Source organism: Rhynchophorus ferrugineus, unplaced genomic scaffold (assembly GCF_030347505.1).
Source record: "Rhynchophorus ferrugineus isolate W39M unplaced genomic scaffold, kcgeb_rfMv2 rfM11, whole genome shotgun sequence".
In the NCBI taxonomy this organism is placed as follows: Eukaryota; Metazoa; Arthropoda; class Insecta; order Coleoptera; family Curculionidae; genus Rhynchophorus; species Rhynchophorus ferrugineus.
The window spans coordinates 57144-80155 of record NW_027472590.1 but is presented as its reverse complement, the minus strand read 5'-3'; the positions used below and the strand labels follow the sequence as shown (position 1 = coordinate 80155).

The 23012-nt window shown below is 37.2% G+C and overlaps 2 protein-coding genes across 28 annotated transcripts; one reads left to right on the top strand and one right to left on the bottom strand.

The window, feature by feature from the left end:
- The first annotated feature begins 196 nt into the window (after positions 1-196).
- On the top strand, positions 197-2116 carry LOC143204796 (coiled-coil domain-containing protein 97). Its single transcript, XM_076417634.1, has 4 exons — positions 197-1055; positions 1114-1462; positions 1513-1661; positions 1717-2116. The coding sequence occupies exons 1-4, from the start codon at positions 706-708 to the stop codon at positions 1913-1915; spliced, it is 1047 nt and encodes a 348-aa protein (XP_076273749.1). The 5' UTR covers positions 197-705; the 3' UTR covers positions 1916-2116.
- A 290-nt stretch (positions 2117-2406) lies between these two features.
- On the bottom strand, positions 2407-22075 carry LOC143204793 (proton channel OtopLc). Of its 27 annotated transcripts, none has more exons than XM_076417604.1 (17): positions 21831-22039; positions 19389-19485; positions 15014-15199; positions 14827-14957; positions 11678-11900; positions 11457-11621; positions 10994-11065; positions 9927-10004; positions 8424-8751; positions 8201-8361; positions 7974-8145; positions 7581-7832; positions 6888-7187; positions 6505-6772; positions 6172-6453; positions 5679-5862; positions 2407-5626 (listed from the first exon to the last, which is right to left on the bottom strand). In XM_076417604.1, exons 2-17 carry the CDS (start codon positions 19467-19469, stop codon positions 5318-5320), a joined length of 3192 nt encoding a protein of 1063 aa, XP_076273719.1. In that variant the 5' UTR covers positions 19470-19485; positions 21831-22039; the 3' UTR covers positions 2407-5317. The 27 variants fall into 27 exon arrangements, with proteins under 27 accessions (XP_076273719.1, XP_076273724.1, XP_076273720.1 ...); XM_076417609.1 differs by having other exon boundaries at positions 8424-8637; XM_076417605.1 differs by lacking the exon at positions 21831-22039 and adding an exon at positions 19870-19999.
- Positions 22076-23012: the final 937 nt, after the last annotated feature.

The following is a 23012-nucleotide window of genomic DNA, read 5'->3' as shown; positions in this document are numbered from 1 at the left end:
TAATTATTATAACTATGAATAAACATACCGCACCTTTTAGTGCATAAGAAAACACTTCTTCAAGACGGGATGGAATGCTTTTCCAGATGGACAATTGGTTTTCACGTTTATTATTCTTCTACCTTTGGGAACAAACTTCTGGGCTTCTTCGTTTTTATTTTTATGAATTTGATATGCCTTATCGCCGCGAATAATATATCCGCACTCCGCAAATTGTGTCAAATTGTAATATACCAATAAAACAAGCAAAATAACACGAAGAAAAATCATTATATATAAATACATTGATTTTTTAAATAATCTGAACTGCAATTATATATTATTATTAGTTCACCTCTCAACCCCAGATACCATATTAAAAAAAAATTATTTTAATTGGAAATTCCAATAAACATTTTAAAGATATTTTTGATATAGGCAACTAGGAATGTCCAATGCTTCAAAATATTTATATATTAATATTTCAAACAGTCAGTATATTTAAAATTTCACATCAACATATCGAAATAAAAAGTAATATTCAAAAGATATGTTTTTAAAGACAATTTGAATATACAAATTATTATATTTAAATAAAAATAAAAATGATTATTTTTTAAGAAGTCCTTAGGCAACTAGTAATTAAGTGTCTACATTTGAGAATGGTAGGTTATATCACCATATTATCGTATTTACCAATATTTTAATTTGTAATATTTAATATCAATGGAATTAGACAGTACTAAAGACAAAGAGAAAGCAAACAATGAGGAATTCAAAAGCATTTTCGAATCTTTGTTGTCCAATAATGATATTATATTTAAAAGTCAACAAAGGGGTGAGATGGAACCAAGTAGTTCCGAGAAAATGCTGATAATCGAGCAATTATTTAACAAAAACAAAACAAATTTTTTATTAAAATTTGGTAAACATCTCACTTATGGTGAGTTGGAACATTTCAGACAATTCACTAAAATAGACAAAGATCCTGAACATTATGAAGAAAACAAAATAGTTTTAAATGATTTGCAAAACAACTTATCACATGGCAAAAAAATGGAAATAAAGAATAGAAGGTATAGTTATTTTTGACGATTTGATTAAATTAATGTTTAATTAGTGAGATTTTAACAGGTATATGGCTTTACAAAAACTGATTGAAGAGCAGTCATATTTTTCCGAAGTTGAAATGATGAAGAGAAATCCCCTGCTTTATGATCAATTAGTTGGTCAATATTTAAGTGAAAAGGAGAGGCAGGAGAGGGATTTTGTCAGTAATGAGAATACAACACTTGTAAAAATCTTGCTTGAAAGTATTGATAGGGATGAAATGGAAAACTGTCGAAAGCAGCAGCAGGAGCAAGAAGGACAAATTATGGATAGTGATGAAGAATGTTCAAATGATGAGGATTCTAAAAATATAGAGAATAATGGATGCCCAACCACTTCTTTATGGGGAGAATATGAAACTCACTCTAAACAGGTATGACTCTACACTCTCATGTTGATAATATTTATTATTTATGTGTTCAGAGGCCTAAAAAGAATAGAAAACTTACTACTATCACAGCTGCAGAGAGATTGTTGTTAAGAAAGGAATTTGAAACAACAATGTATCAAAATTTTCTGGATGGAAAAGATAAAGAATTTTTTGACTACAGTACAGTAGATACAAATTCTAGGTAAACATTTGTATATAAAATATAGTTAAGAGTTTAATATAAATTATTTTTGTAGTTTTAACAATGATGAAGAGATGAATCATGATGCAGAAGAAAAGTATTTTGATTCAGAGGATGTTGAAGATACAGAGATGAAGGTTGAAAATGGAGCAAAGACTGAGAGTAGTGAAGATGAACTGGATGTTTATATGAAAGCTTTAAATCAGCATCAGACTGTCTGTGATTTAGCCAAGGATATAAAAAGGAATTTATAATATCTAATATGTATTATTTTAAAATAGAGTTAAGCTATAAAATGTTTATATAAAAATTCAGCTTTTCTATATTTAGATCCATAAAACTAGAAAAGCGATTGGTGGATCACTCAGTATTACATTTTAATAGAAGAGTGTGTTTATGAAAAATTTTAAGCATTTCATAAAATATTCTTTAATATATTATGTTTTTATCTGAAAGGATATCTGATTTAGTGTCTTGAAATTCCAATAGTAGTCTATACATTGCCTTGAAATTTGAACAAAATGTTAAAGAAGTTTTACAAAGTTTAGATAGAAACAATATGGGAAAATAAAAGTATTAAAATAATTTCTTATACTAAACTTAATAAATGCTGATTTTATTAAGTGTTTTTCTATACAACATATAAAATATACCAGAAGAATATTATTTTACAGGACATATCTTAATAAACCCTGGATAAGGAATCATATTAGCAAATTGTGAATTCAGAAAATAAAAGGCATACTCGATTTCAAATATTTTATTAATCTAAATAAAATAAACAATGTAAAATTTAATAAAATGATCATCTCTACACGTCTCTGGTACGTTTATAATTATTACAAGTTCATTAATATCTTATATGAAAGGTATGAAGTTACGTCACGAAAATAGTCTTAAAAATCTAACACCGAGCTAGCTGTTAACGTTAGAATGGAATGAAACAGGGAACCAATCAACACTGAAAGTATATGGTAGAGAGACGAGAATAACGACTAAACATTAGAGAAAAACGGCAGTGTTCGATTTTTTCCATCAAGCCCACGCTACAGCAACGTTTAATTAGAATGTTTGGACAATTGTTGGCTTAGCTACTTCGTACATTATCAACAACGGCGGCCATAAGTCGTTCAGTGTGTGCCGTGATCACTCACTGATAGACCACGGTCCGGATTTGTTCCGGGGGCTATTGTACAACTCATTGTAAATAAGGGTACTTAATGACTAATGAATCTCGAGTTATTTTGGTGGGTTTTTATTAAAATTAACTTTTACTTACTGTATTAGGAAAATAAATTTAAGACTGATGCTTTCGACGAGAATATGTATGTACATAAATCATTTTTAATAAGTACTTTCTCTTACATCTCTAACAATGTTTTAATTTTTACCGTAGTACCTATATTAACACACAGATATAATTTAGTCACAACACCTGTATTGTTTGTTTTCATATATTTTACCGTTTATCGATATTTTCATTAGTAAAATATATAAACACAGTCTCGTTTCAAGATTTGTAGTGATAAATGGTAATGGTGAAATGTACACTTGGTCTCTGAAATTACACTTACAGCGATAGTACTAGCCAGACTTGACTCGTTTGTTTCTTGTTTTCGGATTTATGAAATGTTTGCATTCCAAACCTTAGTCCTCATAATTGAAGGTGGTTGACAAATTTAAAAAAGCCCTTATTTTGCCAGATGGTATGAATTGTATTTATATACGGGGAACATTGAATATGTACATATGGATACATATAGATCGTTAAAATTAATCGAAATTCAGCTAAATTGATTAGAGATTAACATTTTGGGGAATGCAATATGACTAACTTAACCTTTTTTCATTCAGTTCTCATCAATGTTTAATTACACAATCGCGAAAAGACAACGAGCTTCTTGTGTTTATCAGCGATACTATCGCTGCCAGCATCTCGGAGATGACTCGACGTTGCTTGTTTGTTTCAGGCAAAGTCGCTTGAACCGTGTAAAAAAATATCAAAAAATCTGCGATCAATATCAATGGGTGGCTTGTCTATTTAGCGTTATATAAATATAGTCCAATTAGATTGGCGAATAAAATAGATTCAAAATAATTTGTTTATATCTTCTTGCTTTAGTCTTTCGTGTGGTCCACGCAGAATAAAATGTTCTTTTATTTCGCTCGAATAGTACTAATTACGAGTCTAATTCAAAACAACAGGGCTGGTTATGTACACTTACTTAAATAACTATCATGCAATCGTTAAAGTAACCGTGCAGCTAAAAAATCACACGCCCTCGTAGATTCACAATTGTTTTGATTTTTTCACCCGTATGATTTTCTAACCCAAAACGTAGCTTCTGTTTTTCATCTGAGATAACTCGATTAATTTACAATCGAAAACAAGGAGGTGTGTTGAACTTAAACTTGTTTTGTACTTAATGCCGGAATACCTTATTCTAGACACTTACAATTTTATATATATTTATGTTTAAAATGTCTAAGATAAATAACACACAATCCTATCTAGATTATTTTTTATTATTATTAAATTTATCTGTTAAAATTCCCATGTTCGATTTAGACAGGAGGGACGCTTTAGTTCGCTTCGTCGAGCTTTTATATTTGGAAGACCCTGTATATTTTTCATGAGGGTGGCTGCTGATCAATTGATGCGGGTATCTGGGGAGGTGGGGGGTTGGTGTGTACTAATGCGGTTATCTTCGGTGAGAAACGTGTGCGTATAAATTATCTTTTTTCGTTTACGACTTTGTACCGACAATACTGCTTTTACGGCACGCCTGCCTCGATAAAAATGAGCAATTCTCCTTTAAAATGGCCTTCCTTTAACTCTCATCATTATCTGGATGATGACATGTGAACTGAATAGAATTCGAATACGAAATAATCGGTAAATGTTGCCGTATCTACATAGATGAGCAAACGTATCAGACTTGTTAGTAATAATTAGAATATGTACATAATATTTGGATCGGCGTATATAAAGCGGTTTTCATTATAAAAATGGAACAACTAGGTAGACTTTACAAGCTCTTTCTCACGCACTTTTACGAAATATAATTTAGTGGGTCAACGAACAGAACACAAATAGTGTTGCAATTTTTCAACGCAAGGTTGAAGCTCGCCCCTTTTTATCCTGCCTTTTCGGAAACACCGTTGGCAGCATAAGTTTTTTTTATTGTGGGTTGTACCTGTGATATGTTGAAGTTATTGTAACGATGACATGGTGTGGGCGACCTCCCGGTTTGTCTGTTTACGGAACGGGAAAGGGAGGAGTCCCGATCCTGACAGCATACATTAGATAGATAGGTAACGGTAACGCCGATCATAGCTGATTGTTAAAGATTCTTTCTATCTGGTGTTTGCTGCTCCTAACTGATGGAAAATTGACTCGTGATATGTTTTCTATGGTATTGTTTTGCGGATGCGCATTGAAAAATCGCAAACGACCTTTATTAGTGTATAAATCTGTATCTATATCAGGTAAAAAATCACAATCGTAGATTGCATTTCATTACAGTTATGAAAGCCCTTGAAAGTCGATTAGAGACTTACTAAACAACGAAACCGTCAACACAGGCTACCTATCAAAAAATATAAAGCTTTCGAACTACTTTGGTTTTTTTTTGCGGCAAAATCGTCCTGCGTCCTTACTCCAGCCGGGCTTTGTAGCTAGTCTTCCAGATCTCCGCCAGAGTGACTGCCGAATGGAAGCGATGGAAGATGCACAGCGGTAAGGTGATGCGCTGAATGATCGCCCAGGACAGAAAGCCGTAGAACTGCTTTTGCACCGGATTGGCTTCCACCTTTTGGGCCTCGAACGTGTAGATGATCCACATGGTGAGGTTGCAGATCAGAAGGAAAGTGACGACTTGTCTGCCCGGTTTAGTGCGGTCGTGTTCTGGCAGATGGACGCGACGTCGCGAAACGTCCGCGATGAAGAGGAACTGAAGGATAACCTGAAACAAAACGAGTTAGTACGCATCCCGATTTCAGAGGAGCTTGTGATACCTGAACAACGGCCACGACTCCAGTTACCATGACCAACAGGTTGGGTATGTCCCCGGTGATGATGCTCAGGTGGCCGGCGATGACGCTGAACACCGCGTAGGTGAACAAGCCAAAGGCGGAAACTCGCAGCAGGATGTCGTTCAGGTCGCTTTGTTCTTCGGTCTTGAATTTCAGGTTTTGGACCCTGTAATTTACGTTGGAGCATTTGACCGCGTGCATTCTGACGGATGACGGATGACGAGGGTGGCATTGTAAAAATGAGCGTGTGTTGGTGTACAGGCGAGGCGATGAAACAAAATTTAATTAAGTTTAGTTTCGGTGATGTAGTGAAAAGAGGGGGGTGATCCAAGAAAAGTCGTCACCTGACTTGACTTTTATTGGAAGGCTCCCCGGTATGTTGATGTTAAATAAGCGATAACGAGACAAGCATTACAGTTTTACGGGTGTTGATGTTTTATGGGCGTTGCAACGGCAACAGTTTTATATAACCCACCTTATAAATCCGATTATTATGGCGATAATACTCAAGACCATTAGAACGCAGTGGGACACGTCCGCTAGCCAGATGGCCAGCATCCCCAGGTCCTTGTGGTGGATGAGCACGAAAAACAAAATGAGACAGATGAGCGAGCCGACGAGCATCAATAATCCGAAGAACAGTCCTTTGGAGGCACCTACGCAGTCTACGCGTCCCTGCTGGGCTTGAGCCATAGCTACGGCTCTGCGGCTTAGCATAATTTCCAGACGATGTTCAAGGTCTTCTTGAGTGACATATCTACGGCGAATCTACACAGTTAATACTCGAGTCTAGTACACAATGCATTACCTGGGATTTCTGCCAATATGCTTCCACATTACATAAATGACGGCCGCACCGATCAGGGAATACTCGATAATGAACGGGAACAAATACGGCGCAGAGTCCTGGACGATATTCCCCATGATATTTATCCTGCCACAGCTGTCGTTAGAGACGGTAACGTTTTGGTTAAAGTAGTTGATCAACGCTTGCGGTGTGATGTCGTCCAAAAGCTCGGAGCTGTTACTGGAGATTCCGTTGGAGAAATCTTCAGCCAGGTCCGGTTCAGCGGCGACTAGAATTACAAAAGCACGATATTGCGGGTGGACGTGAGACGTAACGTAAAGAAAAGTGTTAATCAACCAACCCTAGCGGTCGCCGTGTTTAGTCGGTTAGTAAAGCACACATACCGTTAGCTACATCGTTAGACATGAAACTGTTAAATGTCTTCATGTCGAAAAAGTCCTTAAAGGATGCGTAAGCTGACGTGGTTGAGACCGGCGCTCTCGAACTAGAGGAGCCGAATGTGGGGTAGCTGGTAGTGAAGGCGTTCCAAATTCTAGCCGTCGTCGTCCTCAGGGTGGTCGTGGTGATGGGAAATTCTGTGGTGGTGGTTGTGGTAGTGGACGTGGTCGGCCTTGTGGTCGGGTATGTCGTTCTGTACGCCTTCCACGCGGTAGTCGGTATTGTTTTAAGAGTTGTGAACACACCTTAGCAATTTAAGAGGTGTTAGTAGAATTTACGTGTTATGCCAGTTACTACCAATTAAAGCAAAGAACATATGCTTCTACTACTATCATGGGAGGACAACGGGTCTACAAAAACGTTCATTAGGTTCGTTTACTGTCAATTTACAGTCAAAAATTCGCTCTGATGAGCTATTATTACGGTTTAAGATCGAGTTTTGTACAAATTAAAGGAATTAACTCTCTTAAAAGTATAATCAAAGTTATATCTAAATATATTATATAAATAAACATATTTAATTATATCTATGTATACATCATGTAGTATATATTTAACTGGTGAGATATGAGCAGTAAACCAACCTATTATTACTGATACTGTTAGTTGATACATGCATTTTTCACTACCAAACTTACTTCTGGTGGTAGTGGTAGTGGTTGGAGGTACGAATGTGGACGCGGTTGTAGTGAGGAGGTCGTTCAAGTAAGGGGACGCACTACGCGCTGTAGATTGAACAAAATTGTTCAAGTTAGAAGGCGCCTCGGCGATGGTCTTCGCCAGCAGGGTGGCGACGGTGGTTGTAGTACTGTTAGGCACAGCGTCGGGTCTCGCACGGTGAACGCCCAGAATGGCGTTGGCGTTGCGCAGGGTGTGTTGACGGATACTATCTGAAAAGGTCAGGTGCGGTACATAGGTTAGTTGGGACTCTGTTGAAGCACCACCACAGCACCGTGTCCAGTCGAGCTTATTAATCACAGAAGTGTCGGAGAGAAAGAAGCGAGTTTGCCATCGACGCGTCCACGACTTACCTGCCAACGGTGAGCTGTCAGTGGGTCCAGTCATGTTAAACAATTCTCGATGGTAAATCGTGATCTCTTTGATATATTCCAACACCAATGTTCTGATCCAGACGCAGAGATTCGTGGCGGCTACGTGCATCAAACCAAATCGTGCCACCACTTTGAATCGATGAATGTTCAGCTGAAAATGAAGCGATAATTTTGATCGTATGTACGATATACGACAGCACGCTTACTCTAGAGTTCATGAAGATAAAGTACATCTGCATGAAGGTGAAGATCATCTGCAGCACCGGGTTGACTCCGCGCAGGATCATGTAGCAGGGCGAGTTGAAGGGTATCTCGAAGAATGCACCAAATTCCAGTCCGTTGTAGATCATCGTGCCAAGACCGAAGGCTACATAAAAAAGAACCTATAGCGAATACGCGTTAGAAACGACGACAGGAACACATACGCACCTATAGCTCCGATTCGCAAAAAGAAGCTGCCGTGGCTTTGGTCATTCTGGGTCGTCTTCCTCTTGCATCTGGAACGCTGAGGCAGCTGCACGGGCACCACGGCTCCGCTCTCGACGTCCACGTTGTTGGCGTGGGCGGCGGCGGCGGGTGCCGTGGGCGGCGGAAGGGGAGGCGGAGGCGCCCCCGCTCCCTGGGCGTCCGGCTGAGGCGGCCCCTGTGAAGAGTGACGGTGAACTGGTGGCGCGTTTTCGGACAATTCCGCCACGGGAACGGGCACCACGTCCTCGGCGTCCACCACGCCCTCGCTATTGCGCCGGTACGTGGTGCTCTGGGCGAACGTGAGAACGAACGTAAAAGAAACCAAAATAAGGAGGAAATAAAAAAGAAAAGGTAAAGCGGAAAGGGAGAGCTACTCTTCGACCTTAGCATACTGACTTTATTCCAACTACCAAGAAGAGTTTTACGAAATAAACTTTCATTGAGGCGATATACAAGCAGAACAGCAAGGCACAAAGAGTAGATCTCACGAGCCAACAAATTGAGGAAGTTGTAGTTGTGCGTGTACGTTCTTGCTATGTGACAAAATCTAAATAAATCGAAAGCAAAAAAGAGAAGGCGCGAGAGAGAGAGAGGCAGAGAGAGAAAGAGAGTCATTAAGAACAAAGAACAGAAGAAAATTGTTTCAAAATAAAAGCAAAGCTGCATAGTACGATGATATATTGTTAGTTATTTCACTAATTTATGCGGATACCGACAAGCATGCGATGAGTATCGGCTTATTTTACTTACGAACCTTGAAATATTTGAGGGATAAGATAATTCTAATTTAATTATAAGAAAACCTCAAACACTTCAAACCAAAATTGTAGTTTTAGTATGTTTTAGTTTAGATGCTAAGCATTACGTATACACATTCTGTCAAAAAAGTACAGGAAATTGGTCAAAAAACATTGTTCGGAATCGACTTCAGTTCTTGGTGAATTTTCTTTTATGCTTCTATTGACTGAAAACGAGTGCATCGAAGCGATAACTTGGCTATTTACAGGTCAGTCAGAGTCCATGGTATTTGCTGAGTTTTCACTATGATAGTTTTGTGAGATGCTACGGGAATGGCGGAAATGGCGTATTTTCAGTTACCATTTACTTCACGTCAGCGATGCTTCAGTTAAAGGCGTTGATGGACGATCGAAGAAGGGATATCGGGTCGATCGGAACTTCGAGATTTTATTGATAATACTTTTTAATAAAGTGGTTTTGTTTTTTTTATTTGGCGCTGTGATTATTTGGCGATTGACCCGCCCTCTGGTGTTAAAACATGACTGAACTTAATTTAATTTTTATAGGCAGAAGGTTTCTTTCAATTTTGTGAAAATCAAGCATTTAATTTTTACAATCCTCTTAAGCGAACTTTTGAAACGATCAATTTCCGGTACTTTTTCAGCAGAACGTATAATTACATATTTATATTTCTACTAAATGATATAAGAGGAATATCGTCCTCACCTTTTTCTGTAAGGTGGCGTTAGTGAAATCTGCCTTGGCTTGAACTATGTCACGCATCTTGCGGGGAAATTTCTCCCTCTACACGCACAACACAAAGCTCAACACAAAAAAACAAAAAAAAACAAAAAACCAAAAATCAATTAAAAAAACAAATCAAACGTGAAAGGTATTAGTTGTTTAAACGAAAATTTGGTTAAAATAACGGGAATTACTGCGATAATTGCGGACAATATTGTTCGATGTTGTTTTGTGATGATGATCTGTGTTATCAATTAGTATTACCAAAACATTATAACGATATGCACAGGAAAGTTTTAATAAATATCATTTGATAAATATTTATCAATACTTCTCATACATTTTTGAGCAAAGTTTGAATCCTTTGTTTGTAGTCATCATTGGGTTGTAAACTATACCGCGTTTATTGTGATCGACAAATAACAGATTTGTTTATAGTAAAATATTTTCAGTTAAGTGGGTTACTATGATTTTTAAACCGCTACATTTTATCGAAATCTGTTCTGTTATGACTATCGTAGATATTATTCCATAGCGAACAACCCAATATAAACAAACGGTATCGCTTTCGTTCGTTAATTGTTAGAAGTTCGTAAGATATACAGAATTATTCACATATCTTTTTATATTTTACGCGGTTAGTAAACGAAAAAAGAGTGAAGCAAAGTAAACTCGAGTATATAACTTCCGTAGATGTGTTTGTGTGCGTATGTTGGTGCTTCGTAAAAACAGAACACAAAACAACAGTGAATAAATCTGTATAGTGTGCCACAATGTAACCTGACGAACAAAGGAAGATCAGCGGAGCTACATGGCAATACGAATCGATTTAATTATCGAATTACGGGTACAGAGGGCGCGGTTAAATCGATACATTATCATCTGTTTAGTATAATTGAATTTCTCATTGTCTGTCCGCCTTTCGTCGACATCGGCCAATTCATACCAACAATAACAAACGTGTCAAAGCTACAATTACGTATGGCCGAGAGAAGCCATTTCACTCGTTTTTCTAGAGACCAATTAAAAGTATGTCTGAAGGTACATACCTTGATATCTTCGAAACTAAAAGAGATGTTGAAATCGGCATCCGCTTTGCTGCCCGAGCTTGAGGCTTTTTGCTGAAACATCCCGTGCGTTAGGAGGCTTTAGCAAGTGAGAAGTTCGTTCCGGAGAAGAAAACCGATTGCGGGAGGACCCTTACATTTAAGCAGGCACTGGCTATCATTTGAGACGCGCTTTTTCACACATTACAGGATGTAGAAAGCACAAAATATTATTTTGCCGCTTTGTACGACATCTTTTGCTTGCACAAATGTAAGTCCAATTAAATGTTGCAGCGTTTTTAAGTGAACAAAATTTATACTTTCAAGGAAAATAATTTGTTACCGAGAACAATCGGAAATTCTGTCCAGAATCGTAATGATCGATCTTCCTTTGTACGTTTCTTTCTTTATTTCAATATGGATCGTACGATACCAAATAAGAGAAACAACACGTAAAGCATCTCACCTTTTCCTGGTTCTTACTCTTCTTGTCCTTCTCTTTGTCCTTTTCCTTCTTCTTCTCCTTCTCCTCTCTTTTCTTCTGTTCTCTTTCCTCCTTTTTCTTCTTCTCCTCTTCCTTCTTTCGCTCCTTATCCTTCTCCTTAGATTTTTGTTTCGGTGGTGTTTTTACCTAAAAGGGATAGAACGACTAATATAATGTTGAAGAAACTAGAACGGTCTTCTTACCTTTTTCTCCTTTTCGTTGCCCGAACAGCAACTGCTTTCTTGTAGCAAGAAACAAAATACGTAGAGCAGAAACAGGATACTCATGCCATAGAGATACGTGAAGAAACCTTCATAATAGAATAGGGGAATGTTGTGGGTTACTACGTCGGAGATGACGTACGCTATGCACACTACCACTAAGAGTTTCGCGTACACAAAACTCATGATAATAAAGAGGGACGTTCTGAAACAGATACGTGAAATGTAGGAATTAACTATTGCATTTGTTTATCATTTTAATGATGATAAATATGATTTTATAAATGATAAATATGTATAAACTAATGTTAGTAGAATCCTTCAGGGATATTTAACAAAATAATGGAGGATCCTCTCCTTAATGCGTCCAATTCCCTACTGACTTTAAACGAGAATTAGTTAAATGAACGTTCCGCTTACAGCGAATTAATAATTTAACCGTCGTAATTCGCACAGATTTTCTGTTACCTTGTATCTTTAGTAACGTTAATTATTTTGACAAAAAAATGTTTATAACCAATCGTACGTAGATTTTGAAACAAGTGTCATATTTATATTTCCCCGTAATCAACAGTTATTTTAAAAGATTACAACATAGTAAATTATATATGTGCAAGTGCGAGAACTCACCGTGGATCTTCCGACACCCAAAAATGTTTCAAAAAATCTTTGGAACAAAACATATTTCCTTGACTTTACACGACAACAAACAGAACAATACAGACACACATACACACCGATATTGCAACAAATATTCGCGATTGAAACTAAAAATAAATATGCGCGATCTATACTACCGACCCAACTCTGGATAACGAATTATAATACAGTTGACTAGCCGTCGCACTATTTTGAAATCCCACCAAAAATTTTAGATAATTCGGGAATAGTGTCCTTGACTGTTACGATATGTCTTTTATTTATTAATCAGTCTCGATGGTTTATTTTCTGCTGTGATTACACTCGTAAGAATAATATTAATCGAAACATTTTATCGTAAGAATTAAAAAACGCCCGAAATCAGAAATAATTTATGCCGACCGAAGGTTCTTATTGAAATATATCAAGTTACAAGTATATATTAATTCGAAACAAGTAGAGAATATCGGATCAATTACTCGCTACCATTAACCACATTGCCTATCAGACACGAGAAGTTACAAAATGATTTGTACAATGTCGAAAATGCGTAGGTCAAGCGATATAAATATTATATCCGGTTTTTGTCTCAATTAAAATGTATTAATCTATATAGTACAAATCCGTAACACATTACTCAATAAGTAACGGGTTTGACATACAGATGGTGCCATATAGCAATCCTCCTGAACCTAACCTAGTAATCATCACCTTTATTTTTTTAGTAGACAGTTCAGTTTAAGAGTTACTGTGGTTTCAGTGGAACTATTTTTGTTGAAAGATTAGGAAAACGATGGTTAAATTGAACGAATTACGTCCATAATCCAGATCTAGTATACTCTAGATCTGGCCCCCAGTGACTATCGGGTGCCTATGCATCTTAAAATGATGTTTCAAAGGAAAAGCTATGGATTAAATGAAGAAGTGACTGTTGAAGATGAAATGTTCCACGAAAAAGGTGTACAAAACTAGAGGAACGCTGGATTGAATCTATCACTCCTGAAGGAGAGTAAATTAGAAACAATTGTTTATTAGAGTCTGGATCTATCGAAGGATCTAAGGAAATAGTAGATTTCAAATGAACAAGAAGGCGTGTCTCTTTTAACTGCTTCTACAGTTATCGTATAGTTACGTTATTCATTCATAAAACCGTATAGATTGTAACAAAAGTGTACACGTTGAATAACTCTAAATGTAGGAGTATGTATATCCAAAATCAAATAAAATTATAATATGTTTCATGTTTCATGAAAATGGATCCTCGTTACCACACCCAAATAGTCTTTCCACAGTTTAGCTAAAATCCAGGATGGGATTTTAATGGGTATTTAATTCGCCACTTGAATCTTATATATTTATGTATCCTTTCTTAAACAGGGTTAAGAGCAGTGTGTTCATTTCCAATACCTTTTGTCGGGTTTTTCTTGAACGAAACGCAACTCCAACTCCTTGTTGGTGGAGTCTGCTGGAGCGCCGCTTCCCTGGTGGTGAGCTCTGGATACCGGAAGCGTCGCCATATTGTTCTCGGACTCCACCTCGACAGTGGACACTTTCACCTCACCGCCCACCATTGTTGAAAAACGCGAGAGGACGGTTGTTTTTTTTATTCGTGCTACGCAGTCTTGTTTTCACATTTTCCCCCGAAAATTTGGGGGATTCGGGCGCGTCAAAGTCCCGACCAAAGACGGGACGTCCGCGGAAAAATGTCGCTAATCGGATCACAAATCACGAGGGCGACGTTCTGATCGTGTGGGACACAGCGGTGCGTCGATAAACCGTCTGTTAAAAACAGCGAAAACAAAGACCAAACGGCGTAGTCGATCGTGTCGAATGGCGGGCAACTGAGTCTCCCGAAAACAGGAGAGATTGCAGGAAGGGATGCTGCAGTCACGTGAGTGCGCGCCCGATCCCCCCATTGGCTGGCGGTGCTTGCGTCCCGGGATTCGACCCAGTGACCTCGCCTCTCCCAAAACCTCAATGTCGTGGCGGTCCGTTTGATTTCCTGCGTCTGGAAAGCGACGCTCTTTTCCCACCCCGCGTCGATTTTTTCTATCAACTATTTCAATTAATTAGCCGACAAAATCAGACAAAGAGGCCGCGGCTTTCGCAGGACACGTTCGAAGGGGGCGGAGGTTGCGCAAAGGCAGAGCCAGGCGACGAGTGGCGCGTAAAATTATTATTAGCCACCAAACCGTTTTGAAATGTCGTTCGTTGGCGGAGAACACCTTCCGGAAATAGCTAATGCGATTGATTTATCGCGGAAGTTATTATCGAAGGTTGGAATTCGTCTAGAAGATATTGGAAAGAAAGTAGTCTTGTTTTTTTTTCATGCCTTCACAAGTCGTTTTTAAAGTCAGCTCTACAACAGGAGACTTATGAAATTAATAAATTAATAAATTTTAGTCCAACATCAAAACCCCTGATATTATCCAAGAAACCGAAATGAATTTCTCTTTAACCATAACATGTCATAAAAACAAAACACAACTTACTTGGCATTTTTAGGATATGTCTTAGTTTCGTAAACCTGGAAATCATCCTCAGGTTGTTTGGGCATTAGGGGCGCCCGGTCGGCTCTCACATGAGTGGGCGAAGTGTGGGAACCATATCCGTCGGGATTTAACTGAAACCATCGGGTACATCAGTCAACTTGTCATAAAAAAACTTACGCAAACATACCTTAACCACAGTGGCGACCGGTTGTTGCTGTTGTTGTTGAGGCAGCAGCGTCTGCTGCTCCATTTTGATCGGCGGCGGAGTCATTGGTTTCTTCGCGGGTTGGATCTGCTCCACCGGAACCTGTTCCCCCAGCAGCCGCTCCTTCATCTCATGAATGTACGGGCACCTCTGCATATTGATCTTGTACTGAAAACACAATGCCTGTTAAAGATCAAGCGACTTTTTTCTCATATCTGCCAGTGTAAAAATGAGGTCGATTACCATTTTAAAGAAAAAAACCCACTACGATCGCGAGAGACCGGAATAAAATTCGCGCGCGCTGTCCGAAGTAAATGACGCGAATTGCGGACGATTTCCGTTTGATTATTGTTAAACGGTACGACAAAATAGCCGCGCCATTATTCCGGTACTACAGTACATAAAAGGAGAGCGCTGTTGTGCCCGGCGCATAATTAATAATTACATAATATGCGATTAAACAACCATTTTATGTTAATCGAAACGTTTATTTTATCCATTAAAGATGTAAAACGCAAACTAAGTAACTCACGAACGGAAGACAAATTTTACGCAGATTTAGGAATAGAACATCTATTGTATTCTCATGCATTTCAATATTACGAAAGACGACAGGCTATTTCCTTTCGGGAAGTCTGGAGCGACCTGGAAGGGCAGACGCAGAAATTTAAAATCTATTGTACACGTGACATTGCAATTCTACTTGTCCCTGTCAAATTTCAAATCTGATTAATGATAAATTTATTGTCTTTTTTGCAATTTTGACACCCCAAGTCCAAGGATTAGGAATGTCTTAGTAAGTTTTCTTGGTATTATGTACTAAATGCGACTGAAAGGAATCAAAAGGGTATGCACGTATGCCGGATACTGGGTGAAGGAATAAAAGCAGCTTTTTGATATTAGATTAATGATTTGAATAATAAAAGGGGCATTGATACCTCACATTACGTACGTGACGGTCACCGACGGGATGGTATTTGTAAATTTAATATTTGAATCGGCCGAGAGACAGTCGATAATATATTAATATAAAGGGTGTTCCGCGAAGCTTACACAAGATTTGAGTCTACCGCCGTTTGTGCGGTAAGGTATTGACAACCACCAGATAAAAAAGTTTCGCAGCTAAATTTTTTGCATAAAAATAAAGTACTGTTATTTGATGTAGTGACATGATAATATGTAGACACCCATTTATGTATTGAAGAAATATATCAAATGCTGAAGCTATTAACGAAACTATTTTTAAATTAAAAATGTTTATAATTACTTTATGTAAATTTATGAAACCTTAACAATAGTCTTGCTCTGTCGCGTGTATTTCATTCATCAATACAAAGATTGGTTGTTCCTCAACATAGTAATGCACCCTTAAAACTTTAAATTTGCGGTTTACGTGAAAACTGAAAAAATACGCGAACTAGGTTACACCCTTGAATGCACCTATTGATTCTTACGTGAGTTGAAATACAATCCAATCGTGTTTTAGCTGCATTTTCGCTTTTCCGCTATTTCTCGAGAACTTTCTTCTTTTAATATTAAAACTAAAAAACTCTGTGGGGAAGAACTAATTTCTAATAGTCTGCTTATTATTATAAGATTATAAGATTTTTTAAATTCTTAGGATATTGGTTATTACGTTCAGCTATCAGAAACCAAAGGACATTGTTTACAACATTATATTTCGTTAGGATATCCTGGGGTTTGTTTATTACTTCAATGACTGTTATGGAAAGGATGGGGGTTGATTTTATTCTAAAAAAAACAACAGTGCATGAGGTGGGGATTGTGACCAACCTGTGTGGCAGTGACAAAGTTCCGTTGGGTCCGTAATTAGCGGTTTTGATCCACAGCGGATATCACTGGTGCCGTTTGGCAGACGCGGTCCAACAAACGATCATTTCGGCACAGGAATAGCGGAAAGAGCGGACGATAAACGACGCTCATGCGTGACCGACTGTTCTGGCGCGAGGATTTTGGGTCGTCGGACTCGCTCGGACCCGTTTCAACTCCGCGGGGGTGTGCGCAAGGGGCGCGACAAGTTAGGAGAACGCGAATGCCGGCCGAAAATAGAAAGATAATCGGCCCATATCGACAGATTTAGGGACAGTTTGCGGCTTTACGAGTTTTACGGCACGGCGCGCGTCCCAGTTGCGAAACTTGCCTCCGGAAACTGAATTGAAATTTATTGCAGCATACAAACAAAGATCCGATCATAATCTTAATAATAGCTGATAGCGTTTTTGCTAAAACAATTCAATACGAATTTTGGTTTCTTTCGACCCAAAATACATATATATTAAACGATTTTACCTATAACCGAAAAGTAAGGAATTTTGTCATTTTTTTTTTATTCATATACAGACTAACAAAAATTAGAAGGATTTACAAGAAGAAATTAAATATCAAATATTAAGTAATTATATTTTACGTTGAATCGAATGGTGGTATATAATTTTGATTTGTCAAAAAATTACAAAATCTAAATCAGTTTAAAATGTGGCTTCTTTCCTTTCATTTCAAAATGCATATGTTTCCAATACACATTTCATTACAATTCGCATTGTAATGAAAACCTGCAACTCTACCACATTCTAATTATGGCACTACACGTACAACTCTACCTTGAGCATATATTATAAATTTCTATCTACTTGAGTGCAAACATTTTCCCAGATAGAATTTCAGCATTTGTTTGAATCAAAAAACTAGCCCGGAATCTTTAGTGGCCCCATCAGATGTCGTATTAAATAACGTCTAAAAGCGGTGACACTCAAATACCCTCTTCATATCGTTCGCTTCTGTTTTATTTTCGATAGGCAACGAAAATAGAAAGCCCCTCGGTTTTATGACAGGACATCGGCTCCTAACTAGGAAGCTATTCCGACTGTTCCTCGACCCGGTAAAATGTAACCATTTTCGTTAAATTTGCAATTCAAACGACGGCGCTCTTACGTAATTTACGATCGTATTTTTAGCGTCTCGATAAGAAACCGACTAGTGTGACCTCCGCGCCGGTCTGGTACGATCTCATTAATCACAATAATACCCATGAAACAAAAAAAAACGATCGTTAAACAAATTAGTTTATAATCAAAAAAAGTGAAGACCTAACCAAAAATAATTACGTCTTTTTTCTTCCCGCGTCCTATGGCCACACAATTTTTAAAAGTTTACTAAGAAAGAAATTGTTCTTATGTAAACAATTATGATTACAAAACCATAATATTTAAACACGCTGAATAATTCAAAATAATAACAAATCTATTAATAACGGCTGGGCGCGAGTAATACGCTCATTTGTATTAATTACCCGTTGATGAAAACCGTACTCGCAACATTCTTCGTGGCCTGCTTCTTTCGCGATTGGAAACCGAAACATCGAACAAACAAACGTCCCAAGTCGATGGTGAAATCACTTTTAAAAATATTGACGCCCCATTTTAGTGCTTTATTCCGTAATATATTAAACATCACTAATTTTAGTTATGATGCCGCTGCCTAGTGATGCATAAACATTATAGTTACACGCCCAGTCTTTGGCTATCTGGCGCTTTCTGTTGAAATCTTTAACTAGACTTTGAAATCAGTAAGTTAAAAAGTATATTTTTCATGTAATATGAATTGAAACTTAGTCCCTCACTCATTTAGACCCGAGTCTCACTTTTAGATGACGTAACAGCTTAACCTAACTAAATCTAATCTAGTAGTCCTAACTTTTAAGACAATTTTTTATTTTCAACACAATGAATATTGATTAAACATTGTAATTAATGAAAAAAGAACTGCCCAAGGAAACTGATAATTGGATAAGCTTCATAATCCAAAAATGCGGTCGCACAAGCACAAATGATGCAAAACATTTAGAATTTTGTTAATTGCCTACCTCGAGAAAGGCAAAGTTGTTGATAATAAATATTACATGTCTAGGTAAAGCAATAATCGCCCTAAAATACAAAAACAAGTGGTGTTGTGCCAAAACAAAGCACCATGTAGCTTTGCCACCCACCGTATAGTCCAGATCTGATTCATAGAGATCACTGGCTGTTTGCAGCTTCAAAACATGGAGGAGCCATGGAATTAATTTGTCATTATTGAAAGAAAGTATCTTAATTAATAAAGCTGAATATTGAAGTAACGTAAAATTTAAAATATTTTGGTAAAATTTATTATATTCAATAAGAGTTTATCTAATCGACTAGCTAAATGATGATATGAGGTGAGTAATGAATACAAAAAAATCAAGAGAAGCATGTCATTTATTGTTTTTGAAATATTCTACGTGCTGGGCAAAAGGCAAACGGAAAACCACATTCTTCTCTTTCACAAGGGTAATGTAGTGATGACACACCAAACTTACAATTTTAACACGACACTTAACCAGGTCGGCGCTTTTCAAAGCTTCGTCGCATTGTCGGTCTTGTACCTTATGCTTCAGCATGATCTCTCATCGTAATCTGTAAGCAATGTTTGCGTGTCACTTTCATTCAGTCGGAAGCACTTGGCAACGCCGAAACGTTTAGAATAGGTTATCACAGACTTTAAACAATAACAAGATAATTCGCCTAATTTAATGCTAAACTTACTGTTCACTGTATTTATATTTTATACGATTGGAAAATGTTTGTGCAATATTTTGTATCATGTTTGTATTTAACTGATCTTGCGCGTTTCTGGGAACAAGAAACTTGATTAAAAACATAATATGACTTGAATTTATAAATAAACATAAATACAGCAAACATTGTCGAGAGAAAGAACAAATCCCGTGGATTTAAAAATTGTTGATGTCATAAAATCAGTAAGTTTCACTTGTGGACTGTTTTTGTATGGTACATTACCTGATTCGCCCTTAAAAAGACACCATCATCAAACTCCACTAAGACCCACTTTTCCACCACTCACTGACCACCGCAAAAATCGACGAGCCTCCCGAGTTGAACGCAGATGTGTTCCTGCCGATCTGACTGCGCGTCGGATTCCCCAAGGCCTCTCTCGCTATAGACCCAAGCCCGAATTGCAAAATTAGGTTAAAGCCATCCTCCGGACCTGTCCGGTTCCGGGTCGTCGAGATGTCCCAATATTTCTCGTACGTCGCGCTCTTAAAATATCCGTCGGAGATTTATTTATACAAATTTAAGTGTTTTGCAAAATAAAATTAAAACTATTTCAAATTACCGATGAAAGAGTAAAAGAATATTTAAATGTTGGGATCAAGACTACATTTTCCGCTTCTACTGTCGGATATACTTCGGAACACACCCTAACCTAAGCGGATCCGGAGGTGGATGCCACCAAAGTGTGTATAAACTTTAGAAAAACGGTTCAGAGATTATTCACCACAATAAGGTGTCAATGCTCTTCACTCTACGGGTGATTATATTTAGATCAATCACCCTCACACCAGAATTAACTTCCACGTATTGGTTAAAGGGCCTTCGAGCATGACGAGGAGGCGGAAGGGTAACAGGAAGAGGGATGGTGAGCGTAGGTTTAAGTGTACGCATCATCAAGCAAATATATGTTAAATCTACCGCGTAAACACGTTCAGCTCACTAATATATATATATATATATATATATATATATATATATATATATATATATATATATATATATATATATATATCTTGAGTAACTCTTAGGATTTCCAATATTTTCATTTCTGAATAGACATCAGATAATGGTACAAAACAATCTAAATGTCAATTAAAAAGTATTTTAGTGAGGTCGTAACCGAAAGCATCGCCTGCAGAATGCAATAAAACGCATACCTCACCATAAACAGCATAAGATTGTTTGACGAGAGATTTTTACAGGGCGAAGGGCGACCAAGAGTGTGGCTCCTGCCCCGTACCCCACTCTAGACACCTGTTCTTTAACAAAGAACGCTGCAGGACGCATGCCGACGCCAAACGTCGCGACGATCGAATAGCTCCCTGATACTAACCTTGCTGAAAACATTCGCCATTGCCGTTTTTGTCCGGAATAACGAATTTTCGATGTTAGCAGAATATAATTCACGATTTTATGAACAGCACCTCCCAAACGAAGTAGAGAAGGAACAAACTATTGAAAATAGAATCTAGGCAAATTGCCGTAATCCTCGATAACTCATGTGTATGTAATAAATCTGACCGATGCAGCATTATGAAGGTATCGAATCGATCAAGTAGATCGGCATTCTTAGAAGATTAATAAATTAACATCAAAATGAGTTTGTAAGTTATTTTTACGAAGAAATGAACACGAAAAGTTAAAACTAGGATTATTAATTCAAATATTTCTAAATATAGACGCATTTAAAAATAAATAATAAACAGTTATAACGAGCTTCTAAGCGATATAGCTAGAAGACATTAATACTACCGGATTTTCTCGTTTTTCTTCAAGAATAAATACATTTCCATTTTTAATTATGTTTTTGCGGTAAAAATCTAATTTGACGTAGAAAAAAAATATCAAAAAATTCAATTGACCGTAACAGGAAAACATAAATCCACAATAAAATATTTAGTAAAGTTGAGATTTACACAAAGCATACCACAAAAGAACAATATAATTCTGTTCAAACTGATGTGTAGGAATCCAATTTTCAATAACATTTTTTGTCCAAATTTGTTTAAATATTAAATTGGCGATTGTACAACCTTGACCAAGAACGACCGTATATAATTCATTTAATTGTCCGCGATACATAACAGGTTTAAATTCGCCATTCTACGTCGACGTATTCTTAATTTAATATAACTATGGCGATTAATATGTTCAGACAGTAGAGTGATTCAAAAATGCGTACTTACGTCTTCATTTTCATCCGGTTGCATCTAACACTACCAAAAAAAGAAACAACAAATAACAACGCACCACTGTGTCTTTGGAATCGCGGAACAAAAAGCGCGAAATTGGTCACTAACATCGACTTGTCATCTAGGTAAAATTAAGTACGCCAACTAGATGAGACTGTCGCTTTTTTCATCCAACATGCAGCGCACTAGCTTCCGCTGTTTATAGCGGTATTCGACTTCTTGTAGATCGCCGTGTTTATGCGTTTCTCTCTACGTTGCCACGTTTCCTGATTGTCGGTTTTAATAAGGTTTCCTTATTAACGATACATTAATAATATATTCGAATGTTATATACGATTTGGTATAAACAAGCAACTAAATAGTTTTTTTTAATTATTTTCATAGAAACTATGCATAATTGAAAGTTGTTTTTTAAGTGAAGCTGTTTAATACCTCATACGTCAAATGAAAAGGAACAATATGACAACGCCGCGCACATTATAGCAACACACTGTTTACATCACGTGACTTCTGGTCAAAACACGCAACTAAACTGCGAATATACTGGAGAAGTATTCACCCCATAGTTTTATCCCCCACCCCCTGCATAGAATCTTGAGATTTACTGCGAACAAAATAATTGGATTCCTGCAGTAGCGGTGACGAAATTCAGGGGTGAATGGTACAGTCGTTACAAAAATTGTATACAGATTATTCTCGCGCTAAGACGAACACCATAGTCAACGTTATCAATTATTTGTCAAATTATAAAAATTGGAAATGGTTAGGGAAAAAAATAGTTTTTTTTCATGTTTTTTTGTGTAAAGTTTTAAAGTAATTTGTTGGTATAAATTAAATGGTTCAAAAAGCTGTTTGTACCAAAGTGTTTAGACCTTAGTGGTGATCAAGCGATAAATATTTTAAAGAAAACGGTATTTTGTATTTTTACCATAGTAAACTAATTTTGATGAACAACTAAAGTAATGTAAAATGTATAAACTGTAAATAAAGGTAAATAGCATCCCAATAATATGGAAATTCTGAAAATTTTATCACTAATAGGATCTCATTGAACAAATGTTACTAGAGATTGACCGACACTACTTTTTTTCCAACATATACAATAAATACATGCCGTGTTTGTGTTTGTGTGATAAAATTCGGTACATAAAAGCGAAAGAAAAAACCGGCGCTGTC

Bases quoted from the DNA above. Each gene is read 5' to 3' on its own strand.
- LOC143204796 (XM_076417634.1), top strand. From the start codon at position 706: ATGGAATTAGACAGTACTAAAGACAAAGAGAAAGCAAACAATGAGGAA. The intron at 1,056-1,113 runs GTATAGTTATTT...AGATTTTAACAG, and splicing joins ATGGAAATAAAGAATAGAAG to GTATATGGCTTTACAAAAAC. The intron at 1,662-1,716 runs GTAAACATTTGT...TTATTTTTGTAG, and splicing joins ACAGTAGATACAAATTCTAG to TTTTAACAATGATGAAGAGA.
- LOC143204793 (XM_076417604.1), bottom strand. From the start codon at position 19,469: ATGCTGAAGCATAAGGTACAAGACCGACAATGCGACGAAGCTTTGAAA. The intron at 11,066-11,456 runs GTGAGATGCTTT...GGGATGTTTCAG, and splicing joins AGAGTAAGAACCAGGAAAAG to CAAAAAGCCTCAAGCTCGGG. The intron at 7,188-7,580 runs GTAAGTTTGGTA...TAAATTGCTAAG, and splicing joins CACTACCACTACCACCAGAA to GTGTGTTCACAACTCTTAAA.